This window comes from Galeopterus variegatus, unplaced genomic scaffold (assembly GCF_000696425.1).
Source record: "Galeopterus variegatus unplaced genomic scaffold, G_variegatus-3.0.2 Scaffold996, whole genome shotgun sequence".
Classification (NCBI taxonomy): domain Eukaryota; kingdom Metazoa; phylum Chordata; class Mammalia; order Dermoptera; family Cynocephalidae; genus Galeopterus; species Galeopterus variegatus.
In genome coordinates, this window is record NW_007727107.1 from 461,389 (window position 1) to 477,354 (window position 15,966).

At 51.8% G+C, this 15,966-nt stretch overlaps 3 protein-coding genes across 5 annotated transcripts in view; 2 read left to right on the top strand and 1 right to left on the bottom strand.

The window, feature by feature from the left end:
* LOC103591608 (ATR-interacting protein) overlaps window positions 1–9,786 on the top strand; it is a 17,448-nt gene extending 7,662 nt beyond the window's left edge. Inside the window, exons 5-13 of the mRNA XM_008574085.1 lie at window positions 895–1,052; window positions 2,003–2,104; window positions 3,332–3,461; window positions 3,652–4,341; window positions 7,728–7,864; window positions 8,026–8,117; window positions 8,597–8,677; window positions 8,841–9,093; window positions 9,620–9,786. Of these exons, the coding sequence (XP_008572307.1) occupies window positions 895–1,052; window positions 2,003–2,104; window positions 3,332–3,461; window positions 3,652–4,341; window positions 7,728–7,864; window positions 8,026–8,117; window positions 8,597–8,677; window positions 8,841–9,093; window positions 9,620–9,687 (1,711 nt within the window). The 3' untranslated portion in view covers window positions 9,688–9,786. The remainder of the gene's footprint in view (window positions 1–894; window positions 1,053–2,002; window positions 2,105–3,331; window positions 3,462–3,651; window positions 4,342–7,727; window positions 7,865–8,025; window positions 8,118–8,596; window positions 8,678–8,840; window positions 9,094–9,619) is intronic.
* Window positions 9,787–10,084: 298 nt separating this feature from the next.
* On the top strand, window positions 10,085–11,887 carry LOC103591609 (three-prime repair exonuclease 1-like). Of its 3 annotated transcripts, XM_008574086.1 has the most exons (3): window positions 10,085–10,418; window positions 11,093–11,359; window positions 11,485–11,887. In XM_008574086.1, the coding sequence occupies exons 1-3, from the start codon at window positions 10,190–10,192 to the stop codon at window positions 11,832–11,834; spliced, it is 846 nt and encodes a 281-aa protein (XP_008572308.1). In that variant the 5' UTR covers window positions 10,085–10,189; the 3' UTR covers window positions 11,835–11,887. The 3 variants fall into 3 exon arrangements, with proteins under 3 accessions (XP_008572308.1, XP_008572310.1, XP_008572309.1); XM_008574088.1 differs by lacking the exon at window positions 10,085–10,418 and having other exon boundaries at window positions 10,750–11,331; window positions 11,457–11,887; XM_008574087.1 differs by lacking the exon at window positions 10,085–10,418 and having other exon boundaries at window positions 10,751–11,359.
* Window positions 11,888–13,124: 1,237 nt separating this feature from the next.
* Window positions 13,125–15,353, bottom strand: LOC103591611 (protein shisa-5). The gene is made up of 4 exons (XM_008574089.1): window positions 15,234–15,353; window positions 13,883–13,998; window positions 13,505–13,717; window positions 13,125–13,331 (listed from the first exon to the last, which is right to left on the bottom strand). Exons 1-4 carry the CDS (start codon window positions 15,236–15,238, stop codon window positions 13,252–13,254), a joined length of 414 nt encoding a protein of 137 aa, XP_008572311.1. The 5' UTR covers window positions 15,239–15,353; the 3' UTR covers window positions 13,125–13,251.
* Between the last annotated feature and the right edge of the window lie 613 nt (window positions 15,354–15,966).

Genomic DNA, 15,966 nt, shown 5'->3' on the forward strand with positions numbered 1-15,966 from the left:
GGTTAAGATCCCTGTACCAGTCATCTTTAAAAAAAAAAAAAGGGCCAGCCTGTGGCTCACTCGGGAGAGGGCGGGGCTGATAACACCAAGGCCCCGGGTTCGGATCCCATATAGGGATGGCCGGTTAGCTCACTTGGGAGAGCGTGGTGCTGACAACACCAAGTCAAGGGTTAAGATCCCTGTACCAGTCATCTTTAAAAAAAAAAAAAGGGCCAGCCTGTGGCTCACTCGGGAGAGTGCGGTGCTGATAACACCAAGGCCCCGGGTTCGGATCCCATATAGGGATGGCCGGTTCGCTCACTGGCTGAGCGTGGTGCTGACAACACCAAGTCAAGGGGGTAAAAGCCCCTACCCCCCCTCTTTTTTTTTTTTTTAAAAAAAAGATGACCCGGGCCGGCCCGTGGCTCACTCGGGAGAGTGCGGTGCTGATAACACCAAGGCCCCGGGTTCGGATCCCATATAGGGATGGCCGGTTCGCTCACTGGCTGAGCGTGGTGCTGACAACACCAAGTCAAGGGGGTAAAAGCCCCTACCCCCCCTCTTTTTTTTTTTTTTAAAAAAAAAAAAAAGAGGGGGGGTAGGGGCTTTTACCCCCTTGACTTGGTGTTGTCAGCACCACGCTCAGCCAGTGAGCGAACCGGCCATCCCTATATGGGATCCGAACCCGGGGCCTTGGTGTTATCAGCACCGCACTCTCCCGAGTGAGCCACGGGCCGGCCCGGGTCATCTTTTTTTAAAAAAAAAAAAAAGAAGATGACAGATATATAATAGATAAAACCTTTGGTCAATACACCTAGATGTGAAAAGTTTAAAGTTTGTTAGAAGTTTTATAACCAGATATTTAAAGTGTTTTAGCAGAATCATTACTCTGCTTTCATAGTTAACTTTTTCCAGTCCTAGGAAAAACCCTTCTGTGGTTATAAAGCCAGAAGCGTGTTCTCCACAATTTGGAAAAACATCTTTCCCTACAAAGGAGTCTTTTAGTGCTAACATGTTCCTTCCCCACCCCTGCCAGACAGAGCCAGAATACAAGTCTCTGGTGGGCATTAAGGGTAAGTCAGTCTATTAGTTATCTATCACTGTGTAACAGACTACCCAAACTTATGGCTTAAAACATTTGTTTTCTCCTGATTTCTGTGGGTAAGCAGTTCAGACGGGGCACAGTGGGGATGGCTTATCTCTGTGGAGACTGGAATCACTGAAAGCTTGTCTGATGCTGAAGGATCTATTGCAAGGTGGCTCACTCACATGCTGGCAACATAATTCCTTTCCACGTAGGCCACTCCACAGAGCTACTGGGTGTCCTGATGACATGGTAGATGGCTTCCTCTAGAGCTAGCAAACCCAGAGAGAGATCCAGTCAGAAGCTATTCTTCTTATGGCCTCACCTCAGAAGACACATAACATCATTTCTGTTTGTTAGAAGCAAGTCACTGAGTCTGGGCCTTGTTCAAGGGGAAGGAAACTAGGCTACACCTTTTGAAGGGAGATGTGTCAAAGAATTTGCATGTATATTTTAAACTATCACAGTCAGCATCCATTGACCCTGCCATAAGCATAGCTAGTATTCAGGGACCAGTGTTCCTTTTATAGTCCAGCCTTGAGTTTGTATAGTTCAATCCAAACTGAGGGAATGCTGCTGCTTTCTAGAGAAAGAAGATGTAGCATTAGTGGGTTTTCACTCTGAGACTGATATGCTGCTTTATCTAATAATTCAGATAATTGACTCACTTCTCACCATCAACCTTTTCAAATCATTGGCCATCACACCACTTCTGAGAAGCTGCAGCCCACTCATATTTTTGGCATTTAGCAACTAAGTGAGCACTGAAGGGTACTGCTACAAGCAGGTAGTCGAGCTCAACAGCCTGGATGTAAGCCCTAATCACACTACTTACTAGCATATGTGATTTGGGCAAGTTCCTCAACTTCTCAGTACATGCAAGAGTTTCTGATATGCCTGTACTTTTATGCTAAAGTTTTGATTCACATTTTTATCTAGTTTCAGATAATAAGGGCCATAGTCTGAGAGGTAACCCCATAAAACAAGAAGAGACCCAGAGAAGTCTTGTTGACAGCCTGATGCAGAGATCAAACACTCAAGGTACCAGAATTCCTACTTCTCCTACAGGGGCCTGTATGGCTCCAATTGTCCTCTTCAATGCACAGAATTGCCTGGGGAATTGTCTGGGGCTCTAAGAACCAGTGGCCCGGGCAATCTTTCAGAGAGTCCAGGGAAGTAAGTGTGGAGGGTTAGAAATCTTGATTCTCATTTGATTTTAGAATAGGGCTTTTAGGTAAATGCATATATAGGGCAAAAGCCCTCAGATAGGAGACCAAAGTCTACAAATACAGGGCAAAAGCCCATTTAATCAATTCTAATTAAGTAATGTTGATTCCCATTTGATTTTTAGAATAGAGTTTTTAGGTAAATACATATTGGGGCAAAAGCCCTTGCATAGGGGGCCACAGCCCACAGATAGCCGGGCCACAGCCCATCTAATCAACTCTAATCACTGCTTAGGTACAGGATTGTATACTTTAATAATTTTAGAGCTAACAGGTGGTTTTCATACCGATCCTGTTAAGAGATTTTAAGAATTGCTGAAGAGAAAGATGTGAAAAAATGTTTGCTAGGGGCAAGCTGTCTTGTTGGGGGAAACGTTAGAAATAATTGTACTTAGATTTTATCATAAGAATGTAACTTTTGCTTAAGGAGAGGTTATACTTTAGATAATGAGCCAAAAAAAATAAGAAAAAACAATAAAAAGAAAAAGAAAATAATGAGCCAGTTTGACCAACTTAGCTTTTCACTAATTGTACTTTGGAATATCACATTGTTAATTTTACTGATGTTACTAGTTTCCATTGCTTAAGCTATACTTAGCCATAGATAACTTTTGTAGCACTGCCCATGTCCTTGTGTCCTTTTGTAATGACTGAATCAACTGAATTTTCTTGTGAAATTTCCTTGTCGTTACAATAAAAAACAAAAGCTAACTTTGAATGCTTGCTGTACCCAGTTTTCTCTGGGATACAGACCCTTTGGGTTTCTCAACACATTCATGGTGCTTTGAGTAATCCTTTTTTCATCTCCATTACACAGTGAGTGTAACAAGTAGGAGTCTGTGACTTAAGCAAAAGACTTTATAAAATGGAAAGGGCCAAGAGCAGGTGTGTCCCAGAGCCTTCCTCACCCACAGGCATCTTAATGGGCTTACTGGCAGATTAGAGGACATTTGACATCCAAGCAACCCTCACTTTTGCCTTCTGAGGCCATAGAAAAGATCTCGTATGTCAGAACCTTCTAGAGTGTCCTTGTCTTCTGCAGGTTCCATTTTGATAAACCTACTCCTGAAGCAGCCTTTGATTCCAGGATCATCCCTAGGCCTTTGCCATCTCCTGAACAGTTGTTCTGAGGCTCCTGCTGGCACCCTCTTGCAGCCACCAGGGTTTGGCAGGTAAACATAAGACTCCTGAAAAGCTTGAATGGGAAGGAGTTTCCAGAAAGCAAGTCCCTATCTAACCCTGGCCACCCTGGGAGGTCTGCGGGGTGGGTAAGGGGACTAGAGAATTTGGCAGGCAGTCTGTTTGGGGACCTTGACCTTATCTCTATCTCACACTTATCTATTTTCTTTTGTTTGTTGCCAGTACTTTGGCTGGGATTTCAGGCCTCAGGACCACAAGTTCTAGTGATGGGTCATTTTCCCTCTCAGCCCTGAGAGAAGCTCAGAATTTGGCATTCACTGGACTGAATCTGGTTGCCAGGAATGAAGGCTCATGTGATGGAAAGCCAGCAGAGGGAGGCAGAAGGGCCTTCCCGCTCTGCCAGCTTCCTGGAGCTGTGCATCTCCTTCCCCTCATACAGTTCTTCATCAGCTTACACTGCCAGGCTCTGCAGGATTTGGCAGCAGCTAAGAGAAACGGAGCTCCTGGGGACTCACCTACACACTCCTCCTGCATGAGCTCTGGAGTAGAGGCTAGCCCTGAGGACTTAATCTGCAACCTGGAAGGCTTCTGTGTGGCTTCACTTAGCATTCTTCAGCACCTGGTGTGCCACAGTGGAGCAGTTGTCTGCCTTTTACTGTCAGGAGCAGGGTCGGATTCTGCTGCTGGAGAAGGAAATGGGAGCCTGGTTCACAGACATAGTTGTGTAGAAATGACCCCAGCCCTGAAGGGGGTTGCTGATGACCAAGGACAGCATCCATTATTGAAGATGCTTCTTCACCTTTTGGCTTTCTCTTCTGCAGCAACAGGTCGCCTTCAGGCCAGTGTCCTGAGTCAGTGCCTTAAGGTTTTGGTGAAATTAGCAGAAAACGCTTCCTCTGATTTTTTGCCCAGGTATAAAGCAGCATGGGAGTCATGATCCTTGGTAGTTCTTATCTGACCTCTTACAGTCTAAACTGTGGCCCTTGTACTTTGCTCACATCTTGACTTTGCCTATACTATTCAGTTGTAAGGCTTGGTTCAAGTTCTAAGACTTGTTCGGGGCTTAAGTGACAGGAAGTGGAACCAGGTGTCGGGAGAACCAAGGAAGTGGTTTCTTTGGTTTGATTCTGTCTCTGAACAGCAGGTAAACAAAAAACATATATGATAAAAGGAGGTTGTTAGCCACTGTGGAAGAAGGTCTTGCCCCATGATAAAGGCTGAACCAAGAGGCCTTTGAGCCTGAGAGGTGGATCATGTGAAGACCACATACCACAGCCACATTTAATTTTGTTGGGGTTCCCTAAGGAAGCAGAGGATGTGGGGAGGGTCTGCAGCCCAAAAGCTGACATTGCTAGGAGTCTCTGCCTGTCATTGTGCCCACCTGTAGCATAAGTCACAGGTTGCTTGCTCCTCTTAAAGTTTGTTGGAAGTGGTAGTATAGTGAACCTAGCTAATGAACACCGTTATAAATTCCTAACTTGGGATTCCAGAGCCACAAGATAGGGTGGAACTGTAAACACCGTCCAGCCCACTTCCTCATCTAGTAATCCAGTCTCCCTCTCAGCACTCTTCCAAGAGGCCAGTTCCTATGTTGGAACAGCTCCACCGCCTAGATATATCTTAAGTCTTCTCATCTCTGAACTTAGCATTGCTGTTTCCTAAAAACATTTCTGGATCATGGCTTCCATCTGAATATTTTCTAGTTGGTCTGGTTCTAAAGGTGGTGCTTAGAGCTGGACACTACTGCAGTGTAGTATGGGCAATAGGGTGGGGGGCAGAACCATCACGCAGGTGTCTGGCAGGGACCCCAGCTCATAGTGGCTGTTGCTTGTTTCATAGTTGTTAAATGAATGAATCCCAGAAACCATATGTTTACCAGTCTTCTTGGTAGAGACACCATCATTCCATTCCTGTTGCGCTTATTTATAGGGACATTCAAAACAGCCTTTTTTTTTTTTTTTTTTTCTCTTTTTGGACCCCAGCCGCACCGCGCTCAGCCAGTGAGCACTGTGAGCACACGAAACCATATGTTTACCCGTCTTCTTGGTAGAGACACCATCGTTCCATTCCTGTTGAGCTTATTTCTAGGGACATTCAAAACAGCCTTTTTTTTTTTTTTTTTCTCTTTTTGGACCCCAGCCGCACCGCGCTCAGCCAGTGAGCACTGTGAGCACACCGATCATCCCTATATAGGATCCGAACTCGCAGTGGGAGTGCTGCTGCGCTCCCAGCACTGCACTCTCCCGAGTGCGCCACAGGCTCAGCCCACAAAACAGCCTTTTAAGGATGCTTCCTACAAGCCAGACAGATGCCTTCCATTCACTAGCTCGCGTGACACATTCATGGCCCTGCATCCTCACACCGAACACAGACTCTAGCACACTGTAAGTGCCCAGTCTATATTTGTTGAGTGAATAAATCCTGTGTTGAGGCAGGGAAACTTGTGTGAAGTCCCATAGGGAGCACGCCGAGGTAGGTTTCAAGGCAATTAGTTTCCACTGAGCCATTGCCCCTATTGCTGTCCGACACATCACACTCAGTGCTTATCTCTTCAGAATTCCTTCATGCTTACATGCTTAAGCTGAACCCCACTACGACACAGCTTCCTGTTCACCTTGGAGTGAAACTTGGCAGGGGTGCTGTCAGGGCTATAAAGCAATCTGTGAACCCAAGTTGCCCAGAAGACTGCAGAAAGGAAATCATCCTTGTGTCCCTACTGCATCTATTGCAGCCCTAGGGATCCAGGATTGGCAGGAGCTTTTCAGCAGATAGGTCTCATCCTCAACTTTAACCAGAGCAGCATGACTGTTACATATTTTGTGTATTGGATCTCTGCATAGAAAATCATTTAAAAAGAAGGTTCTAATGCTATCAAAAAAATTGCTTGGGGGGCCGGCCTGTGGCTCACTCGGGAGACTGTGGTGCTGATAACACCAAGGCCACGGGTTCGGATCCCATATAGGGATGGCCGGTTTGCTCACTGGGTGAGCGTGGTGCTGACAACACCAAGTCAAGGGTTAAGATCCCCTTACCGGTCATCTTTTTTTTAAAAAAAAATTGCTTGGAAACCACTGTGTTGTATATAAAGACGGATTCTTCTTGCAGATACTTTCCAGGACTAGTTAGGGGCCACTTGCAGCCCAGTAATAAAACCAGGTAACAACCAGATTAAATTCAGTTTTCCACAAAGTTCCACACTTCCTGGCAGCTAAAAAACATTCAGCTTCTTGTCTGCTGCACTGGATTTGCTCTAAAATGAGTTTGTCCCAGTGAGACCTTGCTTGCTGATGACATCCTGTAGGGTGTACTCTATGCTAAGACACCACAGATTTATGAAGGAGTGCATGCACAGCTGGACCCACAGAGCGTTTTGGAATTGCCACTCTCCCTACCCACCAGGCCAGCCCTCCCTTATGCTCGCTGATGACATCCTGTAGGGTGTACTCTATGCTAAGACACCACAGATTTATGAAGGAGTGCACGCACAGCTGGACCCACAGAGCGTTTTGGAATTGCCACTCTCCCTACCCACCAGACCAGCCCTCCCTTATGCTCCAGGCTATGTGGATTGAGCAAACAGCAGGATTGCCTTGAGGCTTGGTTCCTTGGTAATAGCCATCTTATGCTCCAGGCTATGTGGATTGAGCAAACAGCAGGATTGCCTTGAGGCTTGGTTCCTTGGTAATAGCCATCCCTTTGGCCCTGAGACCTGGGAGAGATTGTGCCCAGAGCCCCTCACCCATGTGCACCCCACAGTGGGCATTTTCTCATACTGGTAGCAGAGGAGACCAGTGTTTCCTGACAAATGAAGATAATGATCTTTCTTGCTCTGTGAGTGGTCTCATGATCGAACCATAGCCAAGTCCATGTTTGTCACTTCTAGAGCCCTGGACCGTCCTTTGGTGGTGGACACAGAACATTTCTCTCACGCCCAAGTTACGACCTGCATCCTTGTTTGGGAGCAGAGGTAGAAAGAGCCTGGGAGTGTGTGGAGGCCAGGCACCCCGGGTCCAGGGATCGACTCATTGATATGGTGACACTGTGCCAGAGGAGGGCCTGTCATCTTTAAGCCACCACAGTCTTGCAGTGAAGGTTATAACCCACTGTTCACATGAAACAAGTTTCACAGCAACAAGTAGTTAGTGGTTGGGCCAGCATTGGAACCCAGGTCTGGCTGAACCAAGTCTCCTCTTTGAACTACCCTGCTCCAATTTCCTGTAACCTATAGTGAAAAGTGAGGGTGGGTTTGGGAATTGGGGTTGGGGAGTTCCACGTCTCTCTGGGCCCCTGTCTTTTAGGTTCCAGTGTGTGTTCCGGGTGCTGCCCCAGTGCCTCAGCCCAGAGACTCCGGTGCCTAGTGTACTGCTGGTGGTTGAGCTCCTATCCCTTCTGGTGGACCATGACAAGCTCACGCCTCATCTCTGCTCCCCCTCAGGTAAAACGGGGCAGGGCAGGCAGCTGGACTGCTCCTACAGATTGGAGGGAAGGGCTGTGGCAAGGACAGGGTCGGGGGGCTTCCTGAGGGCTCCTGCAGCTCATACCCCAGGCTTGGGTGAGAACGGGGATGTTGAGTGAGAGATGGGGCGTCCTTTTCAGAAGGCTGCCTCTTCCTGCTGCTGTACATGTACATCACGTCAAGGCCTGACAAAGTGGCCTCGGAGACACAATGGCTTCAGCTGGAACAAGAGGTAAAAACTCCAGAGACCTTTCTGGAGATGCTTACACCCCACCCCATCCAAAGAGCCCACAGAATCTCCTTCCTCTCCTCCTTTCTCTGGGGAGAAAGGAGGCTTTAGCTCATTTTGATAACAAGAGTTTATCAAGCAGCTAAAGCAATAAACTCATTTTGGAGACCCCACACTACACATATGCAATACAGGTGGACCCCAGTTGTCAGCGGACTTGATAGAGTTGTCCCATAACTGGTCCTATCCTGGTTTGGGGGCCTGGTGGCTGGAAGTGGGCCTGGAGGCAGGTGGGTTGCTGGTGAGACATGTCGGTCCTGAGTCTGGCCTGGGAAGTCCCCACAACACCGCTTTTTGGACACCATTTGTGCAGACTAGCAGTTGCTAAAGTAACTGGAGCTCTTGTAGGGGAAGCCCAAGAAAGCCCTTGCTGTAACTGGGGTCTCCTGCCAGGGATGGGACAGAATCTGTTCTTGTTCTAGACGGTGTGGCTCCTGGCTAAGCTTGGTGTACAGAGCCCCTCACCCCCAGTCACTGGCTCCAACTGCCAGTGCAACGTGGAGGTAAGTGGCCAGGGAAGGCAGGGGCCACAGCATGGCAGCTCTGTTGGTGGGTAAGGTGGTCCTGTGCAAGGACCCCATGCCCCAATCAGGACCCTCCTCACTGGGGGTGGCTAGACTGAGCAGGCCGTGAGCCCTGACCTGTATGCACCCTCTCTCCCCGAAGGTGGTCCGAGCTCTCACGGTGATGCTGCACAGACAGTGGCTCACAGTGCGGAGAGCAGGGGGGGCCCCAAGGACTGGCCAGCAGAGGCGGACAGTGCAGTGTCTGCGGGACACAGTGCTACTGCTGCACAGCCTGTCCCAGAAGGACAAGCTCTTTACCATGCACTGTGTGGAGGTCCTGCATCAGTATGACCAGGTGATGCCAGGGGTCAGCATGCTGATTCGAGGGCTTCCTGACGTGACAGACTGTGAAGGTGAGCCAGCAAGAGGACCCCTCCCTGCCCCAGCCCACATGTGGATTCTCCCTGGCTTTCCAGAACAAGACTCCTTGGCTTTACTTCAGCAGCCCTCCTCCATCCACGACAGCCTTTTCCGGAGTGGGGACATTTTCATTGTCTTCCTGCGCCAGTTCCTCTCTGAGCAAATTAGGCTGCCTTTTGCTCATATCTGTTGAGTTGGCCTGGCAGAGCCACGGTTTTTCTAGCCTTTTCCGGAGTGGGGACATTTTCATTGTCTTCCTGCGCCAGTTCCTCTCTGAGCAAATCAGGCTGCCTTTTGCTCATATCTGTTGAGTTGGCCTGGCAGAGCCACGGTTTTTCCAGAAATATCTGTGTCTGAATTGCCTTTGTATCACTTTGCTTGCAGTAGCTGAGGGAGCAAGGCCTGGGTGTGGAAGGGACTGGTTCGTTCCTGTGGGCGTTGGGGGAGGAGAGGTGGGACCTCCCCCAGTCCCCAACATCTTCGGGCTTTCACCATAGAACCCTCTTCTTTTTGGCTCAGAGGCAGCCCTGGATGACCTCTGTGGCACGGAGACGGATGTGGAGGACCCTGAGATGGACTGTGGCTGAGGCCCGTGAGCATCGAGCCACATGGTGGCACCAGCACCACTACTTTCCTCATCTCATTAACTGATTAAAAAGCAGCGACTTCCTGCAGAGAACATACCAGCCTTGTGTTTCCTGAGTCTTGTCTGTTTGGCTGAATGGGAGGGCTAGAGCAGGACAGGGCTCTAGGGAGGCTGGGATCCTTCTTCCTGTCCCTGGCTGGAACTGAGGCCCAGTCCCCATGGTAACTAATCTGCCTTGAGGAAAGAGCCCTACCCTGCCTGTGGAATTGTCCTGAGTCACTGCTTTGGGCTGGGGCCATGAGAAGAAACCATTGTGCAGTCGGGAAGGAGGCACCCTCATCCCAGGCCTAAACCAGGAAGGCCTGGGAATGTGGGGGCAACAGCTGGGCACAGAAGGGTTATGGTAGGGGCTTCCGGCAGTGCTGGAGACACAGAGACAGCCTGATCACCACTGCCCCAGTCCTCCCTGCTGGCTTTCACTGGTGTGAGCACCCCGGTGCACTATGCCAGCCAGTAGGCCCACAGCTGTGGATCCAAGAAGGCCTTTGGGGTGCCTGGAAAGGGTTGGGTGTTGGCAAGCGGGACAGACCAAGCAGGCTGTAGAGCAGGGCGGGCCTTGCTCACACAGGCCTGTGGGCGGGCCCAGCCTGAGTTTCAAGTTTCACTTCCCGCCACTGCTGCCAGCAGTGAGAACCAGCCTGGAGAGTGCACAAGTCATTGCTGCCTGCCACGGTAAGTGTGGACCCCCAAGGGGGTGGGGCAGGGAGGAAGGCTTCTCCCATCCCAGACTAGGTGGGCACTAGAGAAGGGGCCAAACTCGTATGAAGAGGGAATTCTCCCCCAACCAGACAATAGAGTGTGCTTGTCCCACTAAGAAACCACCCCACTCTTTCCAACTTCCTGCCCTGAAAATGGGCCCTGGAACTCAGAGGGCCTGATTGTGCAGGGGAGGCCTGAGATATGCTTCTGCCCACACCCCGCCCAACCCCACCTGCTTTAGCTCTTTCCACTGGGCACTCACACACTCCACCTCCCACCCATGCTCCTCCTCAGGGTCAGCAGCAGTTACCTACCCACCATGGGCTCGAAGGCCCCGCCCTCAGGTCCCATGCAGACCCTCATCTTCTTGGACCTGGAGGCCACTGGCCTGCCCTTCTCTAAGCCCAAGGTCACGGAGCTGTGCCTACTGGCCGTCCCCAGATGTGCTCTGGAGAGCCCACCGACCTCTCAGGGGCAACCTCCCACAGTGCCCCCACCACCCCGAGTGGTGGACAAGCTCTCCCTGTGCGTGGCTCCGGGGAAGGCTTGTAGCCCGGCAGCCAGTGAGATCACGGGTCTGAGCACAGCTGAGCTGGCAGCACATGGGCGTCAATGTTTCAATGACAACCTGGCCAACCTGCTCCTAGGCTTCCTACAGCGCCAGCCACAGCCCTGGTGCCTTGTGGCACACAATGGGGACCGCTTTGACTTCCCCCTGCTCCGGGCAGAGCTGGCTATGCTGGACCTTGCCAGTGCTCTGGATAGTGCCTTCTGTGTGGACAGCATTGCAGCCTTGAAGGCCCTGGAACGAGCTACTAGCCCCTCAGAGCATGGCCCAAGGAAGAGCTACAGTCTGGGCAGCATCTACACACGCCTGTATGGGCAGGCCCCGCCAGACTCACACACCGCTGAGGGTGACTGAAGGCCCTGGAACGAGCTACTAGCCCCTCAGAGCATGGCCCAAGGAAGAGCTACAGTCTGAGCAGCATCTACACACGCCTGTATGGGCAGGCCCCGCCAGACTCACACACCGCTGAGGGTGACGTCCTAGCCCTGCTCAGCATCTGTCAGTGGAGGCCACAGGCCCTGCTGCGGTGGGTGGATACTCATGCCAGGCCCTTCAGCACCATCAAGCCCATGTATGGGATCACAGCCTCTGCTGGGATCAACTCAAGGCCATCCGTTGTCACAGCCACTGTACCCCTGGCCACAGCCAGAAACACTAGTCCCAGCCTTGGTGGAACCAGAAGACCCAAGGCTCTTCCTCCAGTGAAGGGCCCTGTAGCCCCACCCAGGGAGGGACTGCTGGCTCCCTTAGGCCTGCTGGCCTTCCTGACCTTGGCAGTAGCCACACTGTATGGACTGTCCCTGGCCACACCTGGGCAGTAGGCCAAGAAGGAAAATCTGACTAATAAAGACCCCTGTAGCACTGAGTGGTCGGTCACTCGTCTCCTACCCTCCTTCACAGCTGGGCCTCTGCCCACACTGAGGAACCAGGGGAGGGGGTTACAGAGGGTGGCTCAGTCTTTGTCTCTCACTCTCCCTTGCCAGGACGGTCAGACATCTGGGCCCAATAAAAGTAGGGAAAACACAAACCCAAATGGTGGATGGAACTACTTATACCTAATGCCCAATCCCAGCAGCCAAGGCTATGAAGAAAGGAAGCAGCAGCTCCAAATGTTTGCATTTATTATAAACAAGGGTGCAGACCCTAGACTCTCAGAAACACAATAGATACAGAGCTAAGACAGATCTGGTGAAAAATTAACAGAAGGACAAGGAACACCGAGGTATTCATGTCTGGGCCAGAGCTGACACCCAGGCTCCACCGCCACCTTGGGTCCAGACAGCCCCTTGGCCCAGGTGTCCCTGCTGCCAGGACAGACTGTGGACTGGAGTACAGGAGCTGGATGTTCTGTGAGGGTGGTGTCAGGAGAAGCAGGGACTATCAGAGGTCAGACTCTTTCCAATGTGGGCCAATTTCCCTCCAGGACCCAGGGGTTTCAACCTCAAGTCAACTATCACACACATTTTAAAACAGAAAACAGGCAAAATGTTTGGCTAAAAGTAAAATAAAAACACTGCAGGAAGGAGACCTGAGTGTGTTGGTGGACAGAGGCCACCCTGCCTACCTGTGTCAGGGGCTGGGGCCAGCAAGGGCAGGAAAGCTTCCCCATGGGCAGCCAGAACCGTGAGTGGATGTGGCCCTCCAAGTGGGAGGATGCAGGGACAGTCCAGGTGACAGCTGTCAGGGGTGGGTGGTGCTCTACCTGAGGTGCTTTGACATCAGGAGGCTGCCCAACCCCCACCAGGCATGGCACAGGCTCCAGGCAGCAATGAGATGTCTGTCCAAAGGACTGAAAGACAACTTAAGCAATCCCCAGTTTCATCCAGTTGCCTGCATCATGGCTCTGGCTCTGTGAAGGGCCCCCCAAACCATGGGATAAGCCATGGCTTCAAGCAACAGCTGGCCACTCTGCTGAAACCAGGACATATGTGCATTGTGCCCACAAAAACAGGCTACACCTGGTTGCCCTGGGGTGAGCTGAAAAAGAACTTCCACCCCATTCTTTGAATTTTGCTTGAGATTTCAGGAAGCATCATTTCAAGTAAGGAAGAAAACAAAGTTTGGTACCAGCCCACTCTGGCAAGGATTGTTCCCCAGCTCATCAGCATCAGAGGAAACCATGTGTACAGATAGGACACACACACCATGCATGGGACAGTAAAGAACCGTGCCTGCATACCACACACACACACACACATATGACATAATTAAGTGGCAGCTAGGGAGGCAAGGGTATGCTCAGGGGGCTGCCTTCGGGGGATCCATATAGGCTGGGTTGTACGGAGGCTGGCTAGCAGGGTAGGGCGCGGCTGCACTTCCTGAAAAGAGAGAGGACACTGGTTGGTCATGGGCACGGTGAGCTGCAGGTTAGTGGCAGGCTAGCATAAAGAAGGGGCCTATCCAGAGATGTACTCTGGGATGGATGCCTGACAGGGCAGAGGCAGGAGCTGGGGAGGTCAGGCAGGGTCACAGAGTCAGCAGTGGTACTCACCAGCCAATGTCTCGTGGTAGGCTGGTGGGCCCATGGGCTGGGCCAGGTAGGGTGGTGGGTACTGTGTCGGGTAGGGTGCTGCTGGCATCCCTGGCTGGGGGGGCATGGGATGGTAGCCCTGGTAGGTCGGTCCAGGGTAGCTGGGTGGCACACTTGGAGGCTGAGGGTAAGGGGCGTGCACCACAGTAGTGGCTGTGGTGGTGGTCACAACCGCTGCAAAGAGAATCCCAGTCAGGAACCTCCATCTCCTCAGGCGTTGAGGGCCAGGCTTGCCACCCCTCACTCCAGCTTAACCAAAACAGGTCCCTGGTCAGCTCCCCTTGTCCACCCAGGGTGGGGGGCGTTGCAGTAGAGCAGGGTGGGAGTGGGCATGCTTACGACGTGGTCGGCGGCACATCTTGTACAAACAGCAGCAGGAGCAGGTGAAGCAGATGATGATGGTGACAATAGAGAGCACAAAGATGGTCAGGCCAATGGCCACAGTTGCTCCAAACCTGCAGAAGAGCCAGTCATGACCCAGAGCCTCTCGCTGCCCCCAGACTGGCAGCCCACACTGCACCCATTCCCAAGGGCACCCCTCGTGCTAGAAGAGACTCTGCGCAGAACAGATAGAGCAACTTCCTAGTAGTGTAGTTTGAAGTTGTTTTAGCCTCAGTTTCCTCATGTGTAAAATGGGGTCGTGTGTGAGTCTATGTAAAGCATCTCACCCTTGCCCCACCCTCAGGACATGGGAGGCAATTCTTCAAGCCCCTGCCCGCCCCCACATCTTGTCCAGCCCCCACCAACCAATCAGCAGATGGTTATGGAGCACATGCCTCAAGCCAGGCACTGTGTGACTTGAGTCAAACTCAGTGGGGGGCAAGACGACCCACCCCCCGCCTCTGGGAACACAAGTCCAGTGTAGGAGGCAGATGTTGAAGATGAAATGACCCAGGAAGCATAAGGGACGAAGAGGGGAGAGAAGGAGGAGGCGCCAGGAGGGAGAGGCGTGCTGCCGCTCGTGGCTGGGGCAGGCTGCTGCCCCCAGAGTGACAGGACAGCTGCCTCTCACTGCAAGCTTGCTGTGTCCAAGTACTGTGCCTGGTGCTCACGTACGTCTCCGGCTCGTCACCTCTGACAAGCATGGGTGCTTCACAAGCGAGAAAGCAAGTGCCAGAGGGGTGCAGAGAGGGGCTGGGAGGCCTCTCAGACTGAGCTTTGCACGAGCAGACCCTGGGATGGAAGTTCACCAGACTGACTTCCCAAAGCAGACAGAGCCCTTACTAACCTCCATGTTCTCAGAGGACAAGCTGTGTTCTACTAAAAGGCAAATGCTTAGTAACTACACCAAGCACCTTCAAAACTTGAGGGAGCTTTGTTGGCTACAGGGCACCCACCTCCACTGAGGGTTCCACCCTGCCCCACCCTGGGGCCAGGGGCTTTCACCTCACAGCCTAGAGGTGGAGCACAGCCTCGGCAGGGCCAATCACAGCCCAGGGACAGACCTTAGGACAGGCCCTTTACATTCCAGGCTCAAAAGCAGGCAGCTGTACTCCCTAAACAAGAGCCATTGCCCACCACGGGCCCAGGACAAGGACCCAAGACAGACCATGGGACCACATTCAGCGCAATCAATGACAAGCAACCACAGGGCCATCACCATCTCTCCAGCGAGCTCTCTCTGTCTGTGTGTCTCTCTCTCTGTCTCTCTGTCTCTGACACACACACACAGTATGGCACCCAAGCTCACCCCATGTTAGTCTCTGCCTTCACCCAAGGGCCTCTTGCACCCCTGGATTTCCTCTCTTTCCATCATGGGCCACTCAGTTTCAATCTCCTCCCCTTTTGGGGAAAAGGAAAGCAAATCTTCTCATCGGTCCTCCGGATCCCTGACGTCAGCATCAGGAAGGACAAATACAAAAGGCCCCGTAACCACCCTCTTAAAGACACAGTCGGCTCTGCAGCAGCAATCAGCTGCACCAGCAGCAAAGAGGGAGAGGAGCAGGGAGGAGGGGAAGCTGAGGTGCTCTGGCTGCCCTCCCCGAGCCCCGCCTGCCCCAGCCTGGCCTCTGAACACAGCCCTCCACCCCAGCCTCAGCATGCCCTCACCAGAACCTGTCCCCAGCCCATGCCCAACCTGCCATCTTCCTGGATGAGCACTTTTATCCATCTAGGCCCACAGACCTGACCCTGGGGCCCTGGCTAACACACCAGCAATGACCAGCCTGTCCCCTCTGCTACTCCTTGCCCACCAGTGCACTCTCCAAGCCACTAACCTGCCTCACCAAGAAGATGCAGCCGCCTCCCCATGGTCCCCCACCCAACATTGCTAAGTCCCATCATGTCATTCCCTGCTCAAATGCCTGCTATGGCTTCCTGCAGCTCTTGGTATCATGTAGGAATTCGCTTCATAATTACTTTCTAAATTGTATGTGTGTGTGTGTGTGTGTGTGTGTGTGTGTGTGTGTGTGTGTGTGTGTGTT